The sequence below is a fragment of the Dendropsophus ebraccatus genome, chromosome 14, assembly GCF_027789765.1.
Source record: "Dendropsophus ebraccatus isolate aDenEbr1 chromosome 14, aDenEbr1.pat, whole genome shotgun sequence".
Taxonomy (NCBI): Eukaryota; Metazoa; Chordata; class Amphibia; order Anura; family Hylidae; genus Dendropsophus; species Dendropsophus ebraccatus.
This window is the reverse complement of record NC_091467.1, coordinates 35,969,461-35,990,119: the sequence shown is the minus strand read 5'-3', so window position 1 is coordinate 35,990,119 and position 20,659 is coordinate 35,969,461. Positions and strand designations below refer to the sequence as shown.

Here is a 20,659-nt window from a genome sequence, read left to right as displayed (position 1 = left end):
AATTGCAAACCGCACCTCACCTGGAGACAAGAACGGGGTAAAAGTGGCTATGTTTTCATAGCGCTGCATAACCCCTTTAAAGCGACTCTGTACCCACAATCTGACCCCCCCAAACGCTTGTACAGTCAGATAGCTGCTTTTAATCCAAGATCTGTCCTGGGGTCTGTTCGGCAGGTGATGCAGTTATTGTCCTATTAACAACTTTTAATCCTACAGCGCTGTGTCTAACGTCCGGGGCTTACATTTGTATATGCATTAGGCTGGCACAACCTCTCTGTCCCTCCTCCCCGCCCTCCTTATCATTAGGAATGCTTCAGGCAGATTGCTTCCTATTCCCCACCTGTGTGTATAATGAACATGGGCTGTATTGTTAAGACACCTGTGCAAAGCTCAAACAGCAGTAAATGTTCCTGGATCATTCCTTATGATGAGGAGGGTGGGGAGGAAGGACAGAGAGGTGGTGCCAGCCTTATGCATATACAAATGTAAGCACCGGTCGTTAGACACAGCGCTGCAGGATTAAAAGTTGTTTTTAGGAGAATAAATGCATCACCTGCCAAACGAACCCCAGGACAGATCTTGGATTAAAAGCAGCTATTCGAAGGTACAAGTAGTTTAGGGGGTCAGATTGTGGGTACAGAGTCGCTTTAAGCCCCATAATACCTTCTCTAATACATTAGGATCAGGTGGGCTTTATGCGAGGAAGGGAGGTTAGAAACAACATTAACAAAACAATACTGATGATAATAGCCTTGAAATTGAGGTGATTTGGTCTTTGAGGTGATATTGGTCTTTGAACAGTGAATTTTATTCAGTGGCAATGGTGGTATAAGTCAGTATGTGGGGGTAATATTTGTCTCCTGTTTTTATTATTTGTCTTAGTATACTGTATTAGGTCCGTAGTATGGTAGCAATGTTCGTGATATGGTGTGGTGGTAATAGTTGCCCCTTGTATACTGGTATTATTGGTAATATCAATATCAGTATGCAGGATTTGGTCAGTAACAGTGTCACAGTGATATGTGTATTAATAATTTCTATCTCTGTAACATAAGCTTAGGACAACACTTGATGGCTTAAAGGGGTTATCCAGCGCTACAAAAACATGGCCCCTTTTTCCTTACTGTTGTCTCCAGTTTGGGTGGGGTTTTGAAACTCAGTTCCATTGAAGTAAATGGAGCTTAATTGCAAACCGCACCTGAACTGGAGACAACAGTAGGGGGAAAGGTGGCCCTGTTTTTGTAGCGCTGGATAACCCCTTTAATGGCCAGTTGGGGGGGGGGGGGGGGGGGAATAAAAAATTTGCTATTGGGCCCAGCCATTTCTAGTTACACCCATGAATCTCAGCTAAGCCCAGTGTGCATGAGTTTTGTGGTAGGGAGCTGCCAGCTGTATGGAGAAATATTAGCTCTATGCCAGAAATTTTAGCGGATGGTAGGGATCCTAGCAGTCAAACTCCCACCAATCACAGCCTATCCAATCTATATAACACATATAATTGTGAATTGGTTACAGGAATATTACATTATTACTGTACATTGTCTATACCAGACCCTGGCAACATACGACCCGCGGGCCATATGTGACCGCTTCTCCCCTTTCAGCATCCATAAAAGCTTCTAGGGATGCATTGCCGCTGTAATGTTCAGCGTGCTCCCTGCAGTGTGAGCGGGCTGAACATAAGGAGGAGCAAAGAGCAGCAGGACCTGTCAGCATTCTGCTGCTCTATTCATTGTCTTAGGCTTTGGGCACTTCGTGCCCGCAGCCTTTGACAGGCCGAGACGTGAGCTCTCCAGCAGGCTCTATAATATGACGTCATTGCATCTGTTGGAGGATCCGTCCACCTGAAGACACTAGAGCCAGAAGATGGAGGGTCCTGCTGCTTTCCTGTTATAGGTGATTATCATGTATTTGTATACAGAAGGGGGCATTATTACTGTGGGGGGGGGCTGTATTACTGTGGGTGGGGGCTTTATAAAGCAGTAAGCATTATTACTGTGGGTGGGGGGCTGTATACAGCAGGGGGCATTATTATTGTGAGTGGGGGCTGTATACAGCAGGGTGTATTATTACTGGGGGTGGAGAGCTGTATACAGCAATGGGCATTATTACTGTGAATGGGGGTTGTATACAGGAGGGGGCATTATTACTTTGGGTGGGGGCTGTACATAAAAGGGGACATTGTAACTATGGGTGGTGGGGGGTGCCTAGCAGGGGGATTATTACTATGAGTGGTGGGGGTGCCTAGCAGAAGGATTACTACTATGGGTGGGGGGAGTGCATAGCAGGGACATTATTACTGTCAATGAGTGGGTGGGGATGCTGTACACAACTGGGGGCCATTATTACTATGGGTGGAAGGGGCATTATTACTATATGGGGGGCACAGCAGGGGACATGATAACTACAGTAATACTGTTCTCGAGCACAATAGTTTCTGGAAGGCTGTTCCAGAATCAAGCAGTTTGAGAATTGCTGCTTCAGAGCTGGCGGTCTGGAGATGGGCGCCGGCAGCTAGGGCGGGCTGAAGGAGCTGTCCCCAGCGACAGCCCGTGGAAACCACTGGTTGGCGACTGTAGGATTAGCGGTGGGGAGAGCTGAGGGGGTCCAGGGGCTAAGGGTGCTGTTATGCGCAGCGGGAAGAAGCAAGGGCCGCACAGCAGGTTTAAACAACCGTGGGCTCCTGCATCTCTCTTTGTTTCCACTGCGGGGAACATCCGTTTACAGTGGGGACTCCTGTAACCTTGGTGTTCCAGAACACCTCCCCTGATTTTGTTATTACCGTATATATGGGGGGGGGGGGTCATAGAAGGGAATATTATTACTATAGGTTCTGAAGAGATGTTTTGTAGCTGGAAGAAATCATCTTGGGGATCTGGGCTCAGATCAAAGAAGATGTTACCTGTAAGACTCCTAATGCAAACCACGCACCCCCCCCCCCCCAATCCCCACGTACCAGTCTGGCCCTTGAAAACCATTTCAATTTTGCATGTGGCCCAATGGAAAATTAATTGCCCACCTTTAGTCTATACCATACTATTACCTATATAGATTAATAAAATATGCAGCCACACAAAACATGCGTTGGATATAGGGGATATGCAGCTTCCCTCCAGTCACTTACAGCTTTTGTTCTTATGTCACTATATAAAACCACATCCATAATGGTTTAACCACATTCAGGATACAATACAGTGCGGTGCACAAACCACATGTCTAATGCACTGTCCACCATTTCCACTAAATATATTATAATGAAAGCAGCCCATGTTAAAAAGCTATAGGTAGTAATGCTTGTCCTAGAATGGCACGATTAGTCGACAATAGATTTTACAGGGGTTGCCACTCAATGGAGAAGATGTAACATGAAGCGCCTGGGCCCCAAAGTAGGATCGGAAACACTGCCACCACATACCATGTGCCATTTATGACACTGGTATATTCTTGGTAAAGAAGCTCTTGCGCCTCTTAGGGCACCAAGACCCAAGAGCAAGTAATACTTCTATTATGCCCTATCACTACACCCCTTCTCCCATTTCCAGATTAAGTAGCCAGCCAGGTGCACTAACCTTCTTCTTGGTGGGTGCCATAAGCCAATTATTACAAAGCTTTAGGGCCCTATTCCACCGGACGATTATCGTTTGCATAATCGTTAACGATTAACGATCTCAAACGGCCGCTATTGCGAAAGACCTGAAAACGTTCACTTATTTCCATGGAACGATAATCGTTACTTATGATCGTAATTGCGATCGTTTCATCTTTGCTATTTCTTCGCTATTGCATACGTATCTATTGTGAACGACCGAACAACGTCTTATTCAATGCGAACGATTTGCGAACGAGCAACGATAAAAATAGGTCCAGGTCTTATAAAGCGATCAACGATTTCTCGTTCGGTCGTTAATCGTTAACTGCATTTCAACCGAACGATTATCGTTTAGATAAGGGCCCTTACTGTCTACATACAAGAGTAAGCCATGGTGGCCCTATACAAGTGTACCTCTATACCAAAGGAAGCCATGGTGGCCCTACAACAGTGTAACTCTATACCAGAGTAAGGGCCCTATTCCACTGGACGATTATCATTCAGATTATCGTTGAATCGTTCGAATCTAAACGATAATCGTTCAGGTTGAAATGCAGTTAACGATTAACGATCAAACGAGAAATCATTGATCGCTTTATAAGACCTGGACCTATTTTTATCGTTGCTCGTTCGCAAAACGTTCGCATTGAATAAGACATCGTTCGGTCGTTCGCAATGGATACGAATGCAATAGCGTATAAATAGCGAAGAAAAAACTATCGCAATTACGATCAAAAGTAACGATTATCATTCCATGGAAATGAGTGAACGTTTTCAGTGTACTACCACAGTGTACTTCCATACCAGAGGAAGCCGTAGCGGCCCTACCACAGTGTGCCTTTATGCCAGAGGAAGCCATGGTGGCCCTACACCAGTGTACCTCTATACCAGAGGAAGCCATGGTGTCCCTACACCGGTGTACCTCTATACCAGAGGAAGCCATAGTGTACCTTCCACAATGTACCTCTATACAAGAGGAAGCCATGGTGGCCTACAACAGTGTACCTCTATACCAGAGAAAGCCATGGTGGCCCTATACAAGTGTACCTCTATACCAGAGGAAGCCATGGTGGCCCCACAAAAGTGTACCTCTATACTAGAGGAATCCACGGTAGCCCTACCACAGTGAGCCTCTATTACAGGCCACACACAACACCAAGTACTCCAGAGTTCGGCTGAAGGGCCACATGAAGAATCCTGTGATCGTTCAGGCAACTTGGCCAGACGACTGATTGAGCCTTATAAATAACCACTGATCACATCAGCTGATTACTATCGGATTTGCTGCATTTTTAAAAGGAGAAGTCCAGCGAAAGTTTTTATTAAAGTATTGTATTGCCCCCCAAAAGTTATACAAATTACCAATATACACTTATTACGGGAAATGCTTATGAAGTGCTTTTTTCCCTACACTTACTACTGCATCAAGGCTTCACTTCCTGGATAACATGGTGATGTCACGACCCGACTCCCAGAGCTGTGTGGGCTGTGGCTGCTGGAGAGGATGATGGCAGGGGGATGCTCAGTGTCCCTTCGGTGCCCTGTGTCCCTCTGCCATCATCCTCTCCAGCCACAGCCCGCACAGCTTTGGGAGTCGGGTCGTGACATCACCATTTTATCCAGGAAGTGAAGCCTTGATGCAGTAGTAAGTGCAGGGAAAAAAGCACTTTATGTACATTTCCCCTAAATGGGGGGCAATACAATACTTTAAAAAAATTTTTACCCCGACTTCTCCTTTAAGCAGAAGAATCTGCCGAAAATCAGTCTACTTGGGAAGCGGATTTGATGTGCTATGTTTTGGAGTAAAATCCATGCCAAAACCTGGGTCAAATGGGAGAGGGCGCCCATGGGGCACACACTAAAAGCATAACCCATGGCAAGCTCTATAGTCAGCACACTTATGGCGGAGGATGCTTGGGGGTGAGGGCACCTAGGGACTGGGGGTGATAGCATTTAGGGGTCCCAGATGCAGGGGAGTGAGGCCATTTGGAGGTCCAGGAAGCTGGAGGGTTATGGCACTTTGGAGTCCCAGAAGCTGGGAGTGAGGGCTCTGGGGGTGAGGCCACTCAGGACCACGGGGCTGGGGTTGAGAGCATTGAGGGTCCCGGGCTGGGGGTGAGGACAATGGAGGTCCTGGGGGCTGGGAGTGAGGGCTCGGTGGTGAGGGAACTGAGGGTCCCCGGGCTGTGGGTGAGGGAACTCAGGGTCCCCGGGCTGTGGGTGAGGGCATTTGGCTCCACGGGCTGGAGGTGAGGGCACTATGGGTCCCCGGGCTGGGGGTGAGGGCACTCTGGATCCCCGGGCTGAGCACTATGGATCCCCGGGCTGGGAGGGCACTATGGCTTCCGGGCTGGGGGTGAGGGCAGATGAGGTCCCTGGGCTGGGGGTGAGGGCACTATGGGTCCCCGGGCTGGGGGTGAGGACACTATGGATCCCCGGGCTGGGAGTGAGGGTAGATGAGGTCCCCAGGCTGGGGGTGAGGGCACTACGGATCCCCGAGCTGGGGGTGAGGGCACTATGGATCCCAGGGCTGGCGGTGAGGGCACTATGGGTCCCCGGGCTGGGGGTGAGGGCAGATGAGGTCCCCGGGCTGGGGGTGAGGGCACTATGGATCCCCGGGCTGAGCACTATGGATCCCTGGGCTGGGGGTGAGGGCACTATGGATCCCCGGGCTGAGCACTATGGATCCCCGGGCTGGGGGTGAGGGCACTATGGATCCCTGGGCTGGGGGTGAGGGCACTATGGATCCCCGGGCTGGGGGTGAGGGCACTATGGATCCCCGGGCTGGGGGTGAGGACACTATGGATCCCCGGGCTGAGCACTATGGATCCCAGGGCTGGGGGTGAGGACACTATGGATCCCCGGGCTGAGCACTATGGATCCCAGGGCTGGGGATGAGGACACTATGGATCCCCGGGCTGAGCACTATGGATTTCAGGGCTGGGGGTGAGGACACTATGGATCCCCGGGCTGAGCACTATGGATCCCAGGGCTGGGGGTGAGGGTGAGGGCACTATGGATGCCCGGGCTTGGGGTGAGGGCAGATGAGGTCCCCGGCTTGGGGTTGAGGGCACTATGGATCCCCGGGCTGAGCACTATGTATCCCCGCGCTGGGGGTGAGGGCACTATGGATCCCCGGGCTGGGGGTGAGGACACTATGGATCCCCGGGCTGGGGGTGAGGACACTATGAATCCCCGGGCTGGGGGTGAGGACACTATGGATCCCCGGGCTGAGCACTATGGATCCCCGGGCTGGGGGAGAGGACACTATGGATCCCCGGGCTGAGCACTATGGATCCCCGGGCTGGGGGTGAGGGCACTATGGATCCCCGGGCTGAGCACTATGGATCCCCGGGCTGGGGGAGAGGACACTATGGATCCCCGGGCTGGGGGTAAGGGCACTATGGATCCCCGGGCTGAGCACTATGGATATCCGGGCTGGGGGTGAGGGCACTATGGATCCCCGGGCTGGGGGTGAGGGCACTATGGATCCCTGGGCTGGGGGTGAGGGCACTCTGGATCCCCGGGCTGGGAGGGCACTATGGCTCCCGGGCTGGGGGTGAGGGCAGATGAGGTCCCTGGGCTGGGGGTAAGGGCACTATGGATCCCCGGGCTGAGCACTATGGATATCCGGGCTGGGGGTGAGGGCACTATGGGTCCCCGGGCTGGGGGTGAGGACACTATGGATCCCCGGGCTGGGGGTGAGGGCAGATGAGGTCCCTGGGCTGGGGGTGAGGACACTATGATTCCCGGGGCTGGGGGTGAGGGCACTATGGATCCCCGGGCTGGGGGTGAGGGCACTATGGATCCCTGGGCTGGGGGTGAGGGCACTCTGGATCCCCGGGCTGGGAGGGCACTATGGCTCCCGGGCTGGGGGTGAGGGCAGATGAGGTCCCTGGGCTGGGGGTAAGGGCACTATGGATCCCCGGGCTGAGCACTATGGATATCCGGGCTGGGGGTGAGGGCACTATGGATCCCCGGGCTGGGGGTGAGGGCACTATGGATCCCCGGGCTGGGAGGGCACTATGGCTCCCGGGCTGGGGGTGAGGGCAGATGAGGTCCCTGGGCTGGGGGTAAGGGCACTATGGATCCCCGGGCTGAGCACTATGGATATCCGGGCTGGGGGTGAGGGCACTATGGGTCCCCGGGCTGGGGGTGAGGACACTATGGATCCCCGGGCTGGGGGTGAGGGCAGATGAGGTCCCTGGGCTGGGGGTGAGGACACTATGATTCCCGGGGCTGGGGGTGAGGGCACTATGGATCCCCGGGCTGGGGGTGAGGGCACTATGGATCCCTGGGCTGGGGGTGAGGGCACTCTGGATCCCCGGGCTGGGAGGGCACTATGGCTCCCGGGCTGGGGGTGAGGGCAGATGAGGTCCCTGGGCTGGGGGTAAGGGCACTATGGATCCCCGGGCTGAGCACTATGGATATCCGGGCTGGGGGTGAGGGCACTATGGGTCCCCGGGCTGGGGGTGAGGACACTATGGATCCCCGGGCTGGGGGTGAGGGCAGATGAGGTCCCTGGGCTGGGGGTGAGGACACTATGATTCCCGGGGCTGGGGGTGAGGACACTATGGATCCCCGGGCTGAGCACTATGGATATCCGGGCTGGGGGAGAGGACACTATGGATCCCCGGGCTGGGGGTAAGGGCACTATGGATCCCCGGGCTGAGCACTATGGATCCCCGGGCTGGGGGTGAGCACAATGGAGGCGGCTCCAGTGACTGCTCAGCCCTGGGAGGAGAGACGGTGCTGGGCGGGAGGGGGAGGCGGCTGCTGCAGGGCCTGAGGAGGCCGAGGATTTGCCTGTAGAGCCGGGGCCGCCGCTGCATCCTGGTGGGCATAGATGCCATGGCACTGCGGGAGCTGAAGGTCTGCCTGCTGGGGGTGAGTGAGGGGCACCGTGCCCGGGCGGTATTACACTATGGGAGTGCATACATAATACCGATGCGTACTCCCGATCCCTGCTATAACCTGGGCACATACACCACGGGCTCAGCTCCGGTGCCACCACCGTGCATGATGGCATAGATCGCTACATTGCATCCAGGGAGATGTGGCTGCTGTGGATCGTGTGTTGCTCTGCAGCCTGATGCAAAACAGCTGTTTCCTGGCTCTGCCCATTCTGCTGCCACCTGTATCTAGCTGAACCCCCCATAAAAAGTCACCCTTTTGGGGTCTGCAGGATTATACTGGGGGGCCCTCTGACTGTACATTATAAGTAGTATTACATACAGGAGGGTTCTGTCACCTTATATAATAATCCAGATGTGGCGGTGTAGTGACATAATGTGTGAGTTACAATATGACGCATATGTTACTAATGGATCAGGTGATGTCCGTTATATTGTATAAACATTGCAGAATGTTTTTGAGTCTACATTAAAAAATTAACTGCCGTTGTTGCCTATAGCAACCAATAAAAAAAAACAGCAGTTATTTTTCAAGCAGCATATGAAATGCAAGTTGTGGTGTGATTGGTTGCTGTGGACACCGCAGTCAGGTGTAGGTGTAGCCAGTCTCAGAAATCTTCCCCATTGTATGCTTTGTTTAATGTGCTCTATAGTAACTCGAATTCCTTTAAGGGGTTTCTCATTACACAGTTTTTCTACCAAATGGGAATGATTGGGGTCCACAGAATAGGGGTACTCAGAGGATGCATAGACGCTCGCCATTAGAGTTTATGCGAGATGGGGAAACGGTCATTTGAGTGGGCTTCAGAGTTTCTTTATCCCTGTTAGGTGCAAGGGTAACAGCTGTAATCGGGCCCTTATGCCTGAGATGGACAGTATGGATAGTATATAGTGGCCACCCTGAGCTTACCCCAGTAGTAATAGCAATGGTATCAGCAGTCGGTTCTCAGCGTCTGTTTAGCCTGTTTAGCTGATCTTGCTTTTTTTTTTAAAGGGAGCCTGTCAGCAGATTTGAACCCTCAGGACTGCTGACATCACTATAGAGAGGATGAGTAGAGTGTTCACGCTGTGACTTATTCCTCTCTCAACATAGAGGTCGTCAAATATTTTCTATGAAGGCCAACCCCTATTTCCACCGACATTATGTTTCGGTGGTTGTTTAGAACGGCCCCCTACACATTAGATTGAAGGCCGAATCTGCCACAAACTTCAGGGTCCCCACAGCGGATATGGTTGTCATTCTAGCATTTATGTGGCCTCCGAACAGCTATCTACAGATGATGTCTGTGGTGAAAGCTGTCGGCCGTGATGGAAAATCACAGCTGACCGCCTTGTCCAGATAGAGATAAGGGTAAACCGTTGCAACTTGCCCTTCCCCTCTCCATAGACAGGGAAGGATCTCCGCAAGATCCTGTGTATGGGGATGACGGGCAGCGGGTGGGAGATAAAACTGGCCACTGGGCGATTGTTTTTTGTTTTACTGTCAATTCACACAGCACCCTCCTAAACAGAGGCTGAGCTCTGACTGGTTGTTATAGACATTACTGAGCTCTGACTGGTTGTTATAGACATTACTGAGCTCTGACTGGTTGTTATGGACAATACTGAGCTCTGACTGGTTGTTATGGACAATACTGAGCTCTGACTAGTTGTTATGGACAATACTGAGCTCTGACTGGTTGTTATGGACAATACTGAGCTCTGAATAGTTGTTATGGACAATACTTAGCTCTGACTGGTTGTTATGGACAATACTGAGCTCTGACTGGTTTTTATGGCCGCCGACCACATATCGATGCGTGCAATAGGTGCGCATTCGGCAGACGATTAAAGAATATAGAAAACAAAAAAGTTATATACTTGCCTCACCATGCCGACACTGAAGCATCTACACCCATCTTTGAAGTGACAGGCCACTCAGCCAATCCTTGGACGCAGCCCTGTCCCTCCTTAGTCAGTGATTGGTGTAGAAGCTTCAGTGGTGGCTCCAATTCGCGGGAAAAGCTAGAAGGACATAGGGGAGTGTGGAGAGGTAAGTATAAGGCTGAGTTCATAAACGGTAAAACACCGTCTGTTCCGTGTCACAGAACAGCCAGTGTCAGCAGTAGTGGATTATAACAGGGGCATTTCGGGCGGCAGCCCGGGGCCCAATTCAACATAGCACACAAAGGGAAGTGTGAACTGACAGTTCTGTGCAACCGCTATTCAGTGAATAGCGGCTGCACAAAACTGACATATCAGTTTTTCCGGCGGCCGCTAGGGATCCCTGCCGGAGTGTATACTAAGTGTATACACTCTGACGGGATTCCATTGACTGCAGTGCAACGTAAATTTTCTATTAATCACAGCCGTTGTTGCAAATCGGCATCAATGGCCGTGATTAATAGAAAATTTATGTTGTATGAACTTAGCTTAAAACTTTTTTGTTTACTATATAAAGTAAGAGCTGCACGGGCATCGTTAATGATGTCCATGCAGCCCTTGCCGCATGATAATCGAGCTGTATGAGCCGTATATAGAGCGTTTAACAAAGCAAGTACTGTATCTTTTCTGTAATCTGGTTAAGTTTTAAGTTAGTGAATTTCAAGATAAATGACCATTGTAAACGAGCCAGGTATTCTCTGTGACAAATAACATCAATGGCCGATTAGTGACCTTTGATCTCTGGAGGTGAATGAGAGAGCTGCGGTACACTGCCATATGTAAACAAGTACACAATGAAGGGGAAGAGGCTACAGATCCTCCATTGTGCCGAATGTGTGGGCGGCAGGAGATCGGACCCACACTGATCAAATACAGTATCCTAAGCATAGTCTGTCAGTTCCAGCAAAATCTGTTCAGGGGCCATACGTATTTCCCTATGGCTTCCTGTAGCAATGTCCTCATTCATCGGAAGACTTCCTTTTAATGAATGGCTCTTATCGGGAACAGAACTTTCACGGTGCCTCTAGTCTGTGATGTAGCAGTTTTATTTCTTATCTTGTTTAGGCAAAAAAAAAAAAAAAAAAAAATATATATATATACTGTATATATAATATGTGTCCATATACATAAAAGAATTACAAAATACATAAATACAAAACAAATAAATATATATACAAATTGAAAAATAAGTATATATTAAATAATAATAGACCAGTGGCATTACTGTCCCATCCTAATAGGGATCGGTGGCTGCTGCCTTATTCCTGTTCTTAGATTTTATAAAGTACTAATCACACAACTACCCTACTCCAGTGTCCCAATGATAACACCTCCTGTCTTGTTCTCTGCCAGTTCAGCACTGTCATAGGAACATAATGTAATCATCATTGACTGGTACTAATAATATAATATTATGATAATTCTCCTTTTGCAGGATACGGGTGTTGGAAAATCGAGCATTGTCTGGCGGTTTGTAGAAGACAGCTTTGATCCCAACATCAACCCCACTATTGGGTAAGAGTTGGCTGTATGTTTTATGGAGGGCGCTGGTATTGTTTTATTAATATGTTTTATTTATCTAGAACAGAGATTGTGGTTGACACCATTATTAAAGCTCATCTCCAGTCTAACCTCCTCCCTCTATGGTCACAGGGGTCCGGGAAGCTGAGATTTAGGCTGCTGTATGCACAGTTGCGCTGAAGGGAAGCAGGTAGTCGCCAGTGAATTCTCTAAAATAGTGGCTTTTGTGGTCTTATAGAGCTGTCACATTGAACACGTTGTCACATTCACGTTTACTGGTGACTGCATTATATACATCTTCTTTACGTGGAAACTCTAACCAGTCATGCAGTGTATTTCGCAGGCCACTTTTCGGCTTCCTGTACTGTACATGGGGGATTTTGGGTGTAGATTTTTGCACGCAGTGTGCACAGGTTCTGTGGTGTGAATAGAGACAGAGCTTTATTTAAATGGCAACGCCGGAGCTGATAAAAAAAAAAAAACGAAAAAACTTCCAGTTGGTGTCTTCATTTTTTCTTTACTTCCTGGTTTGGGCTTTCCCATGATGCACTTTGTCTCCTGTAATGTCTAACTGACTATGTAGAACTGTTAGATGGCTTACAGCTTGCTCAGCCGATCAGAGCTAAGCAACCTACGTCATCTGACAAAGGGAGGCTGACCTAACAGGGCTTAGACCAGCATCCCTCTTGATGATGTCATTGTCACAAAATGGCTGCCACAGAAAAGCCTGGGGTCAACAGTCATTAGGTAAGAATGAGTTTACTTCACTCCCTGGTAGGAGGTTGAGGGGTGAAAAGATAGGTAATGGGGCAGATAGGTGATTGAAGCATGTTACAAAGTTATATAACTTTGTAAAGTGTTTCAATTACTGGGAAAAATCTTTTCACCAGAGTTTTCCCTCAAAACAGGTCTTATTAAGTCTCCCCCTAAATGTAACTATAACTTGTTCATCTATTGACAGGGGGAGAGCAGGATATATATTATAGTGTATTTGCATGGTTTATACCTCACTTAAAGGGGTTCCCTGAGTTTTTTGGGTTCCCCAATTTTTTTTTATACGTGGTAGTGCAGTAGAAATAAGTGATACTCACCTGCCCAGTCCCCTGCAGCTCTTCTTCCATTCAAGATTTCTAAGCAGTACCTGCTGCTTCACTGGTTACAAGTGGTGAAGAGCAGGAGACTAAAAGAATGTTAAAATGGGAGTTTTAGGGGACCAGGTGTCTTTGTGGAGAAAGACAGCTGATATATTTACAGGCCAGGCCAGTTAATGCACCCTGGGAAAAAAAGTATGGAAAGCTGACTCTCTGGTGCTATCTATTGGAGTTATTGCTACTATGCTTTTGTCTTCCTTTCTGACCCATAATTCTCAGTGCCTTGTTATCTCTAATTCCAGAGCCTCCTTTATGACAAAAACTGTTCAGTACCAGAATGAATTGCACAAGTTTCTCATATGGGACACTGCTGGGCAGGAGCGGGTAAGTAGTCAGTACCCAGTAAAGCATAGTTCTCATCAATACCCCACCCAGTCACACTAAGGGCCCTATTACAGGGAACGATAATCTCCCGAATCAGGCCGATTCGGGCAGATATCGTTCTATGTTGTAAGGACAACGATTAGCCGAGGACCTGATTGTTGTCTTTTGGCAAGTTTAAAAATCATCGGCCACTGGCCGTGCATTGCTGTGTATGTGATGCACGGCCTACTGCTTATAACAGTGTAGAGTAAACTAATAAACATTATACTTGCCTGACCAGGCTCCCCTGGTGTCTTCCTGCCTCTTCCCTGCTCACTGCAGCCGCCTATGAAGTGACAGGGTGTCACTGTACAAGAGGTTCAACGGTGGCTGCAATGAGCAGGGAAAAGGCAGGAGGACAAGGGAGAGCTAAAGATGTCTGTGCAGCCCTGCCACAAGATTACCGAGATGTATATAGGCTCAAGTAAGTGAGCGCTGATCTGCACTGTAAGCGAGCGCCGATCTGCTAGATTAGGCAGTGTAAAAGGTCCTTAGGAAGACTATACATATCATTTCTAGTGCCTGGTTGCAGCTGGCAGTGTAAACAGTGGGGGATTTCATTAATCTATAGATTCCTATTGTAATCAATAAATATATAAACCTGGTTCCTGACATGTGATAGGTTTCTGAGATCACACATAAAATTGTATAACTTTTTATATGAGGTCAAGGATTTGGGCTAACTTTTTAGTTTTTTTTTTCTTTTTGGTGTGCAGTTCCGAGCGTTAGCTCCAATGTACTACAGGGGATCAGCGGCAGCCATCATAGTGTATGACATCACAAAAGAGGTAAGAAGTGCCTGTGACTTGTAGTGTCTTGCTAGTTTCACAGTCTAATGTCTGATAATGGTGTATTGCCACCTGCTTTCTCTGGCTGCTTGTGATGCTGCAAGTTCAGAGCCCTGTAAATCATGCATCACCCCCTGCCTCGCTCACTCATCACTGTGCAAGCCCTGATCTGAATGCTGCTGTCAATATTAATATTGACCTCTAGACAATTTTAATGTCCATTGGTGTTCATTTTGGGGCGCTATAGGCTCCCCAAGATGCAGTTGTAGAGAGATGATCAGTTACCATACTAGCTGGAGGCCTCCATGGCTGCCATGACAAATCTACTATTATAGACTGTCCATAGGCAAGCTGTAGTAGATGACCAAGTTATCGGATTAGTACAGTACATACATATCGCATTGATCTGTATAAGCATTAAATGATTGCTTATGCATTTATACAAGTCCTCTAGTGGGGGAAAAGATTTTACAAACAAAAAAAAATTGGGGTCTTAGGTTTGAAAAAACATGGCCATTTTCTTCCAGAAATAGCACCATTCTTGTCCTCAGTTTCAGTGTGGTTCTGCAGTTCTGTTCCATTAAAGTGAATGGAGCTGAATTGTATTACCACACACAACCTGAGGACAGGAGTGGTGCTGTTTTTGCAAGAAAGTATTAATTTTTTTTTTCTAGTCCTGGATACCCCTTTTACTGGGTAACTTTATTCAGGCTATTAAAAAAATGAGGCCTGGTTGTCCGGGCAAAACTAAAATGTCCCCTATCCTGTGGATGAGTAAGTAAGAGATCGCGGGAGGCCAGACCTCTGCACCCGCCCCCCCCCCCCCCCATCTCTGTATCGGCCCCCTTTGTTATGAATACAGCCACGGATACATCACGTGACTCGAGGCTATATTCATTCCTATGGAGCCGCCGGAAGGAGAAGAGTATAGCAGTACAGATATGCAATCTCTTACTTGTCCTCTATTCTGTGGATAGGGGGACAAGATAGGATGCCCAGACAACCTCTTTAAGCTCCATATACTTGAAATACATGGAACTGAGTTGCAAAACTTTACCCAAACCGGAGACAAGAGTGCTCTGGAAGAAAGTGGCCATGTTTTTCTAACGCTAGATAACCCCTTTAAGCAATAAGCACCTTCATTTGTGCAACATAACTTGGCAGCAGCAACAGGCTGGTGTGACACAACGTTGTGCGACCATTCATAAAAATGGAACAATTGTGCAAATTTTCACTGCTTCCTACATTATATTTAACTATGACACATAAATGAAAAAAAGCAAAGGAGTCATATGACGAGGTCAGATCGCTGTCACATGTGCTGCTCTGACTTGTGGGGCAAACGTCGCTGCAGATAAATGCCTGCAGTAGTTTTACACTTCACTTTTATTGACTACCATGAAAATATTCTTTTTTGTATTTTTTTTATGTCATTTCAAAACAAAAGGTTGTGTTTGTAGGGTGGAGGGTGGCAGAACATCTATTGCTGGGAAGAAACAATTATGAAGTCAATTTACAGCAACCTGTAGTCCATGAATGGAGGAAGCAATGGAGTTGTAGCTGTCCTTAAAGTGTACCTGGCATCTATAAAAAAACCTTTGAGGTCATAGAGACGTCAAAAGTTTTGATCAGTCTTGGGACTTGGAGCTTAGACCTATTGGTTGTTAGAATGAGTGGAGAACAATAACAAGTGGAGCATCAGCCAGGGAACCATAGGTGTCTGGCTAACATGTCCAAACCCACAAATTGTATCGCAGAGGGAAACATGACCTGGTCAGATGGTTCTAGATCTCTGTTGTGAAACATGGCCCAGTCAAATGGATCCAGATCTTTGTGGTTAAATGTGGCTCGGTCAGATGGTTCCAGATCTCTGGTGAAGCATGGCCTGGTCAGATTGATCCAGATCTCTGTGGCACTATGCTCATGAGCGGGTCAGAATTTGGCACAGGCAGCAGGATTTAGTGACCGTTCTGTCAGGTGCCACGTGGTGGAGGTTGTGTAATGGTGGGGGACAGTAGAGTTTATCTTAACATTGAGAATAACCATGCCTATAAGGCAGCAGTTTCCCCTCTGGCAGTAGGAGACAATCAGAAGGACAGTGCACCATCTACTGGGGATGTATAGCCATGGATTGGTTCCAGGGACACAACAGCGAGTTTTCCTTTCTTCTCCCAGTCTTCACAGTCTCCAGGTTTTAATCCTATAGACTTTTCTGGGATGAGGGAGGACTGCAGTAAGCTATCATGTCTAGGCAGTTTCATCACCTAGTGGGGTTTATGCCCTAACAAACCCCCATTGATTTATGCCCCGACAAGTCCAAAGAAGATCCAACACACCATTATATGGGGGCTGTAATAAAGCGGCCATTTAGGGTGTATTATGCACTCTTGCCTCACTCACTGGTTTGTTTCAATTTGCCCTCATCACAACATATTGACCTGAGATTTGCAGTTTTCTTTTTTGCTTTTTTAATCAAATAAAGCAAAAATACTAACAGAAGTAACCACGTGGATTGTTGTATCCTTACAGGAAACATTCTCAACGCTAAAAAACTGGGTGAAAGAGCTGCGTCAGCATGGACCCCCTAACATAGTGGTGGCAATAGCCGGGAACAAATGTGACCTGAATGACGTCAGGTAAGTTGCAGTAAGATATACAGGGCACAATATCAGAAGGTTTGACCATTGCAGTCTGTCAGTGGCTTCTAATCCGCACTGGACATATGACAGCCCTCCACATTGCCCCTCTCCGCCTGTATACCTGAACCAATCCCACCTTATCTTTTCACCTTTCATTCAAGTCACTTTTCGACCACCTAAAGTCATCCCCCCCCCCCCACACACACACACAAACTTCACAGAAACTGCCTTCACCAAAGTGGCCAATAATCTGCTGACCACCAAAGCCTCACATCAGTACTCTGTACTCCTCCAGGAGGCATCCTCTGCCATTAACACCGTCAGTCATTCCCTTCTCCTACAAACTCTCATCTCTTCACAGCATCACAGCCCAGACCTCTCCTGACGTCTCCTTATACCTCTCCAACAGCACATTCTGCATCTCCCATTGCACAGCACCTCCTGATCTCATCCTGTCTCAGCTGGAGTTCCCCAATGCCCGGTCCCAGGGCCTATAACTCCTCACTATCTATATGCTTGGCCTGGGTAAGATCATAGAATCCCACAGCTTCAAATACAATTTCTATGCTGATGACAGTTAAGTCTATCTCCCCGGATCATAGAGTGTCTATCAGCCATAGGTTATTTCTTCTCTCACTTTCTAAAAGTCAACATGGAGAAAACAGAATAAATCATCTTTTCTCATCTTGACTTCCCGGTTCCCGCCAAGCTAATATGTCAGTTACAGTCAATGGCTGCACTCTCTCCCCATTGCTTTGGGGTCACCTTTGATTCTGCTCTTTTATTCAAACCACACATCCAGGCCCTTCCCATTTCCTGCGGCCACCCCACAATTACATTCCTCAAACTAGCCTTTTATTCAACTCTGTGGCTTTCTATCCTACACCCTGGCTCCCCTCTAATCCATCCACAACTCTGCTGCCCATCTGACCCACCTCTCCCCCTGGCTACCTGTTGCCCAATTAATTCTGTTTAAACTGTTATTCATGACATAAAAAAGCCACCAACAACCTGTCCCCTTCGTACATCTCTGATCTTCTGATACCACCCCTCACACAATCTCCAACCCCCCATCTGTGCTCTTCCCTTGTCCGCACCTCAAACAACCAACTCTAAGATTTCTACCAAGCTCCCTCATACTCTGGGACTCACTACCCTGACACATCTGGCTCTTATCCACCATCATAACCTTAAAAAACAACTTGAAAACCCATCTCTTCAGTATAGACTACAAGCTACAATAACTCTACTGCCATCTCACCGCACTGTGAACAGCTGCTCCTCTCACCTTGCAGAATATAAGCCTTGCGGGAGGGCCAAAGGTGCCCCATCCCTGTGCCAATAACCAGGTTCATCCTTCTATTTTCTTTTAGAGAAGTGCTGGAAAAGGATGCTAAGGATTATGCTGACTCTATCAATGCTGTGTTTGTGGAGACCAGTGCCAAGAACGCCATCAACATCAATGAGCTCTTCTTAGAAATTAGTAAGTTAATGGTTGAGCCTCTGTATAGTGATATATCAAGGTGAACACTCTCCTATGATCTGTCAGCATGCACAACAAAAGAATACTTTTGCAGTATCATTTTATTGTACTGTAGTGAAATCTGCTTAGTGTGTCATCTGTATTGGTTTCTCTCAGAGATCCAGTATCCCTCTATGAAGACCACAGAGATACTACGGGGTTAAGATTACACTGTGTTGTTGGCTGATTTCCATATTGGTCCTCTTTGTGTTTTCAAGCTCTGTCTTCTGTGATGTGATGGTACATGGAGCTGCAGGGTGCTTGGAGTTGTAGTGAGAGAGTCACATGTTGGAAATCACTATCACACCAAATATCATTATTGATCTTCTTGCTTCCCCTTTTAGGTAGACGGATACCTTCCAGTAATGCCAGCGCTGCTGCTGGGAAGGGATTTAAGCTTCGGAGACAATCGTCAGAGACGGATCACCGATGCTGTTGACCACAGGCATGTGAACCAGTAGACAGGACTGTATGGCCGACAAGCCTCCACTGGACTGATCACCACTATGCACAGTGTGTACGCCTCCTCCGCTACAAGCTTTGCACAGACTTTATCTACTTAAAGGGAAAATGTTGCACATACACCATCCATCCTATATGTTACCAAGTGTATTACTGCATACAACTCTTTGTTCTCACCCTCCTCTTCTATTCTTAACGTATATGGTTTCCATGTTTGTCCTCTAGGAGGACATGAGCTTCAGTAGATCAGTAGACCTTGAAATCGTTATAGACGGGATCAGCCTCTTATTTGACTTTCCTCCTCAAGCCAGTGAACTATCATGCAGTGACTATGGCTCTGTTCACACTAGTATCACATCCGTATCAAAAGAGAAAGCACTAACAATGGTAATTGATGCCTTCTGCTTCCATCTTTCTCTCCAGTGGGAAGTATATTGATACATCAGGTTTCCCTCGTAATTTTACCAGGTAGAATAGTGTTAGCTGGCTACGCTATTTTCCCTGCCCACAAAACCTGCCATAAAAAAACAAAATTTTCAGGAAAAGAATGACTATCGCGTGTGAACAAAGCCTAAGCTTATTTTACATATAACTATTTTAGGGTGTCTTTGAACTACAAATTCCAGCATGCTCTATCAGATACTGCACATACATTAGTGTATAGAACACACATTGGGGGACATCTATCAAACTAATTGCGCCTGTTTTTAGTCTAATATATCTAGTTTGCGCTCAAAATAAATCTAATATGAATTTATGAAGCTTTTTTAGACAAGACTATCCAAATTAGATGCGACTTTTTGAATTCGATTTTTTGTTGTTAATTAGATCGAAAGTGCGCCAGAATTCTTTTCTAGCTAAATGTATTAACTGTGCAATTTTTAAAAAAGTTGCATATATTGGCGCATCGCTACGTCTGCTCCAAACCAGGTGAATTTATTAGACTAAGTAAAAGACCATTATTTTTAAGACACATTTACTATGCAATGAGACAATTTACATAAATTTGACTAAACACATTAGATTGGAAATTATGCCAAAACATCTTTGACAAAATCGCGTTTTTAGATTTGTTAGTAAATATCCCCATTGTCCTTTTTTTTAAAGTTTTTTCAATAGTGGTTATATGCCCAGTTCTTAAAGGGAAAGCCAACCCCAGAGAATGTCAGAGAAGAGGGTCATCTCCTTCTATGAACAACAGTGGCAAGTCACTTTGGGGGATATTTATCAAAATGTGCCCCTGGCATATGCCACGGAAAAGGGGCAGATTCACCTCTTTTCCGTGGTGTACACCATCCAGATAGGCGGGCAGAATTGGCGTAGCAGGGCAGGAAGGCGGCATCTCCTCTTCCCATGTCTCATTTATCAAAGTTTATCAGGCGTAACCTGAGCAAGTGTAAATTTTTGCTCAATTCCTGCGCCAAGCACAGGTCCTGTTGGATTGTTTCTTAGAGATTCTGGTGGGATAACTGGGTGCGAGGTCTTATTTAAGACCAGCGTACGAGTATGACAGTCTTAATAAATGTCCTCTACTGTATTCAGTATTACATAAACTCATTTATCTGTATAGTCACCATGTAATACTACATTTCCCCTGTTTTGCCCGCTGTAAAGGCAGTGCCTGGTTGTGGCTTTTCTTAGTAACAGGAAGTGGAGCAATCAGTTGATCACCTCACAGTCTGTGGTATTAAAGGTGTTGTCCCTGTTAGGATAACTCCTTTAAAGTGACACTGTCACCCCCTTTGTGCATTCTGACATCTCTACACAGGAGTAAAGGGTAAATTTAGC

The 20,659-nt window shown here is 47.4% G+C and overlaps 1 protein-coding gene across 1 annotated transcript; it reads left to right on the top strand.

Annotated features, from left to right (window-relative positions):
- The first annotated feature begins 8,367 nt into the window (after positions 1–8,367).
- On the top strand, positions 8,368–20,659 carry RAB22A (RAB22A, member RAS oncogene family). The gene is made up of 7 exons (XM_069951603.1): positions 8,368–8,476; positions 11,861–11,940; positions 13,340–13,421; positions 14,177–14,248; positions 16,778–16,884; positions 18,261–18,370; positions 18,754–20,659. Exons 1-7 carry the CDS (start codon positions 8,441–8,443, stop codon positions 18,846–18,848), a joined length of 582 nt encoding a protein of 193 aa, XP_069807704.1. The 5' UTR covers positions 8,368–8,440; the 3' UTR covers positions 18,849–20,659.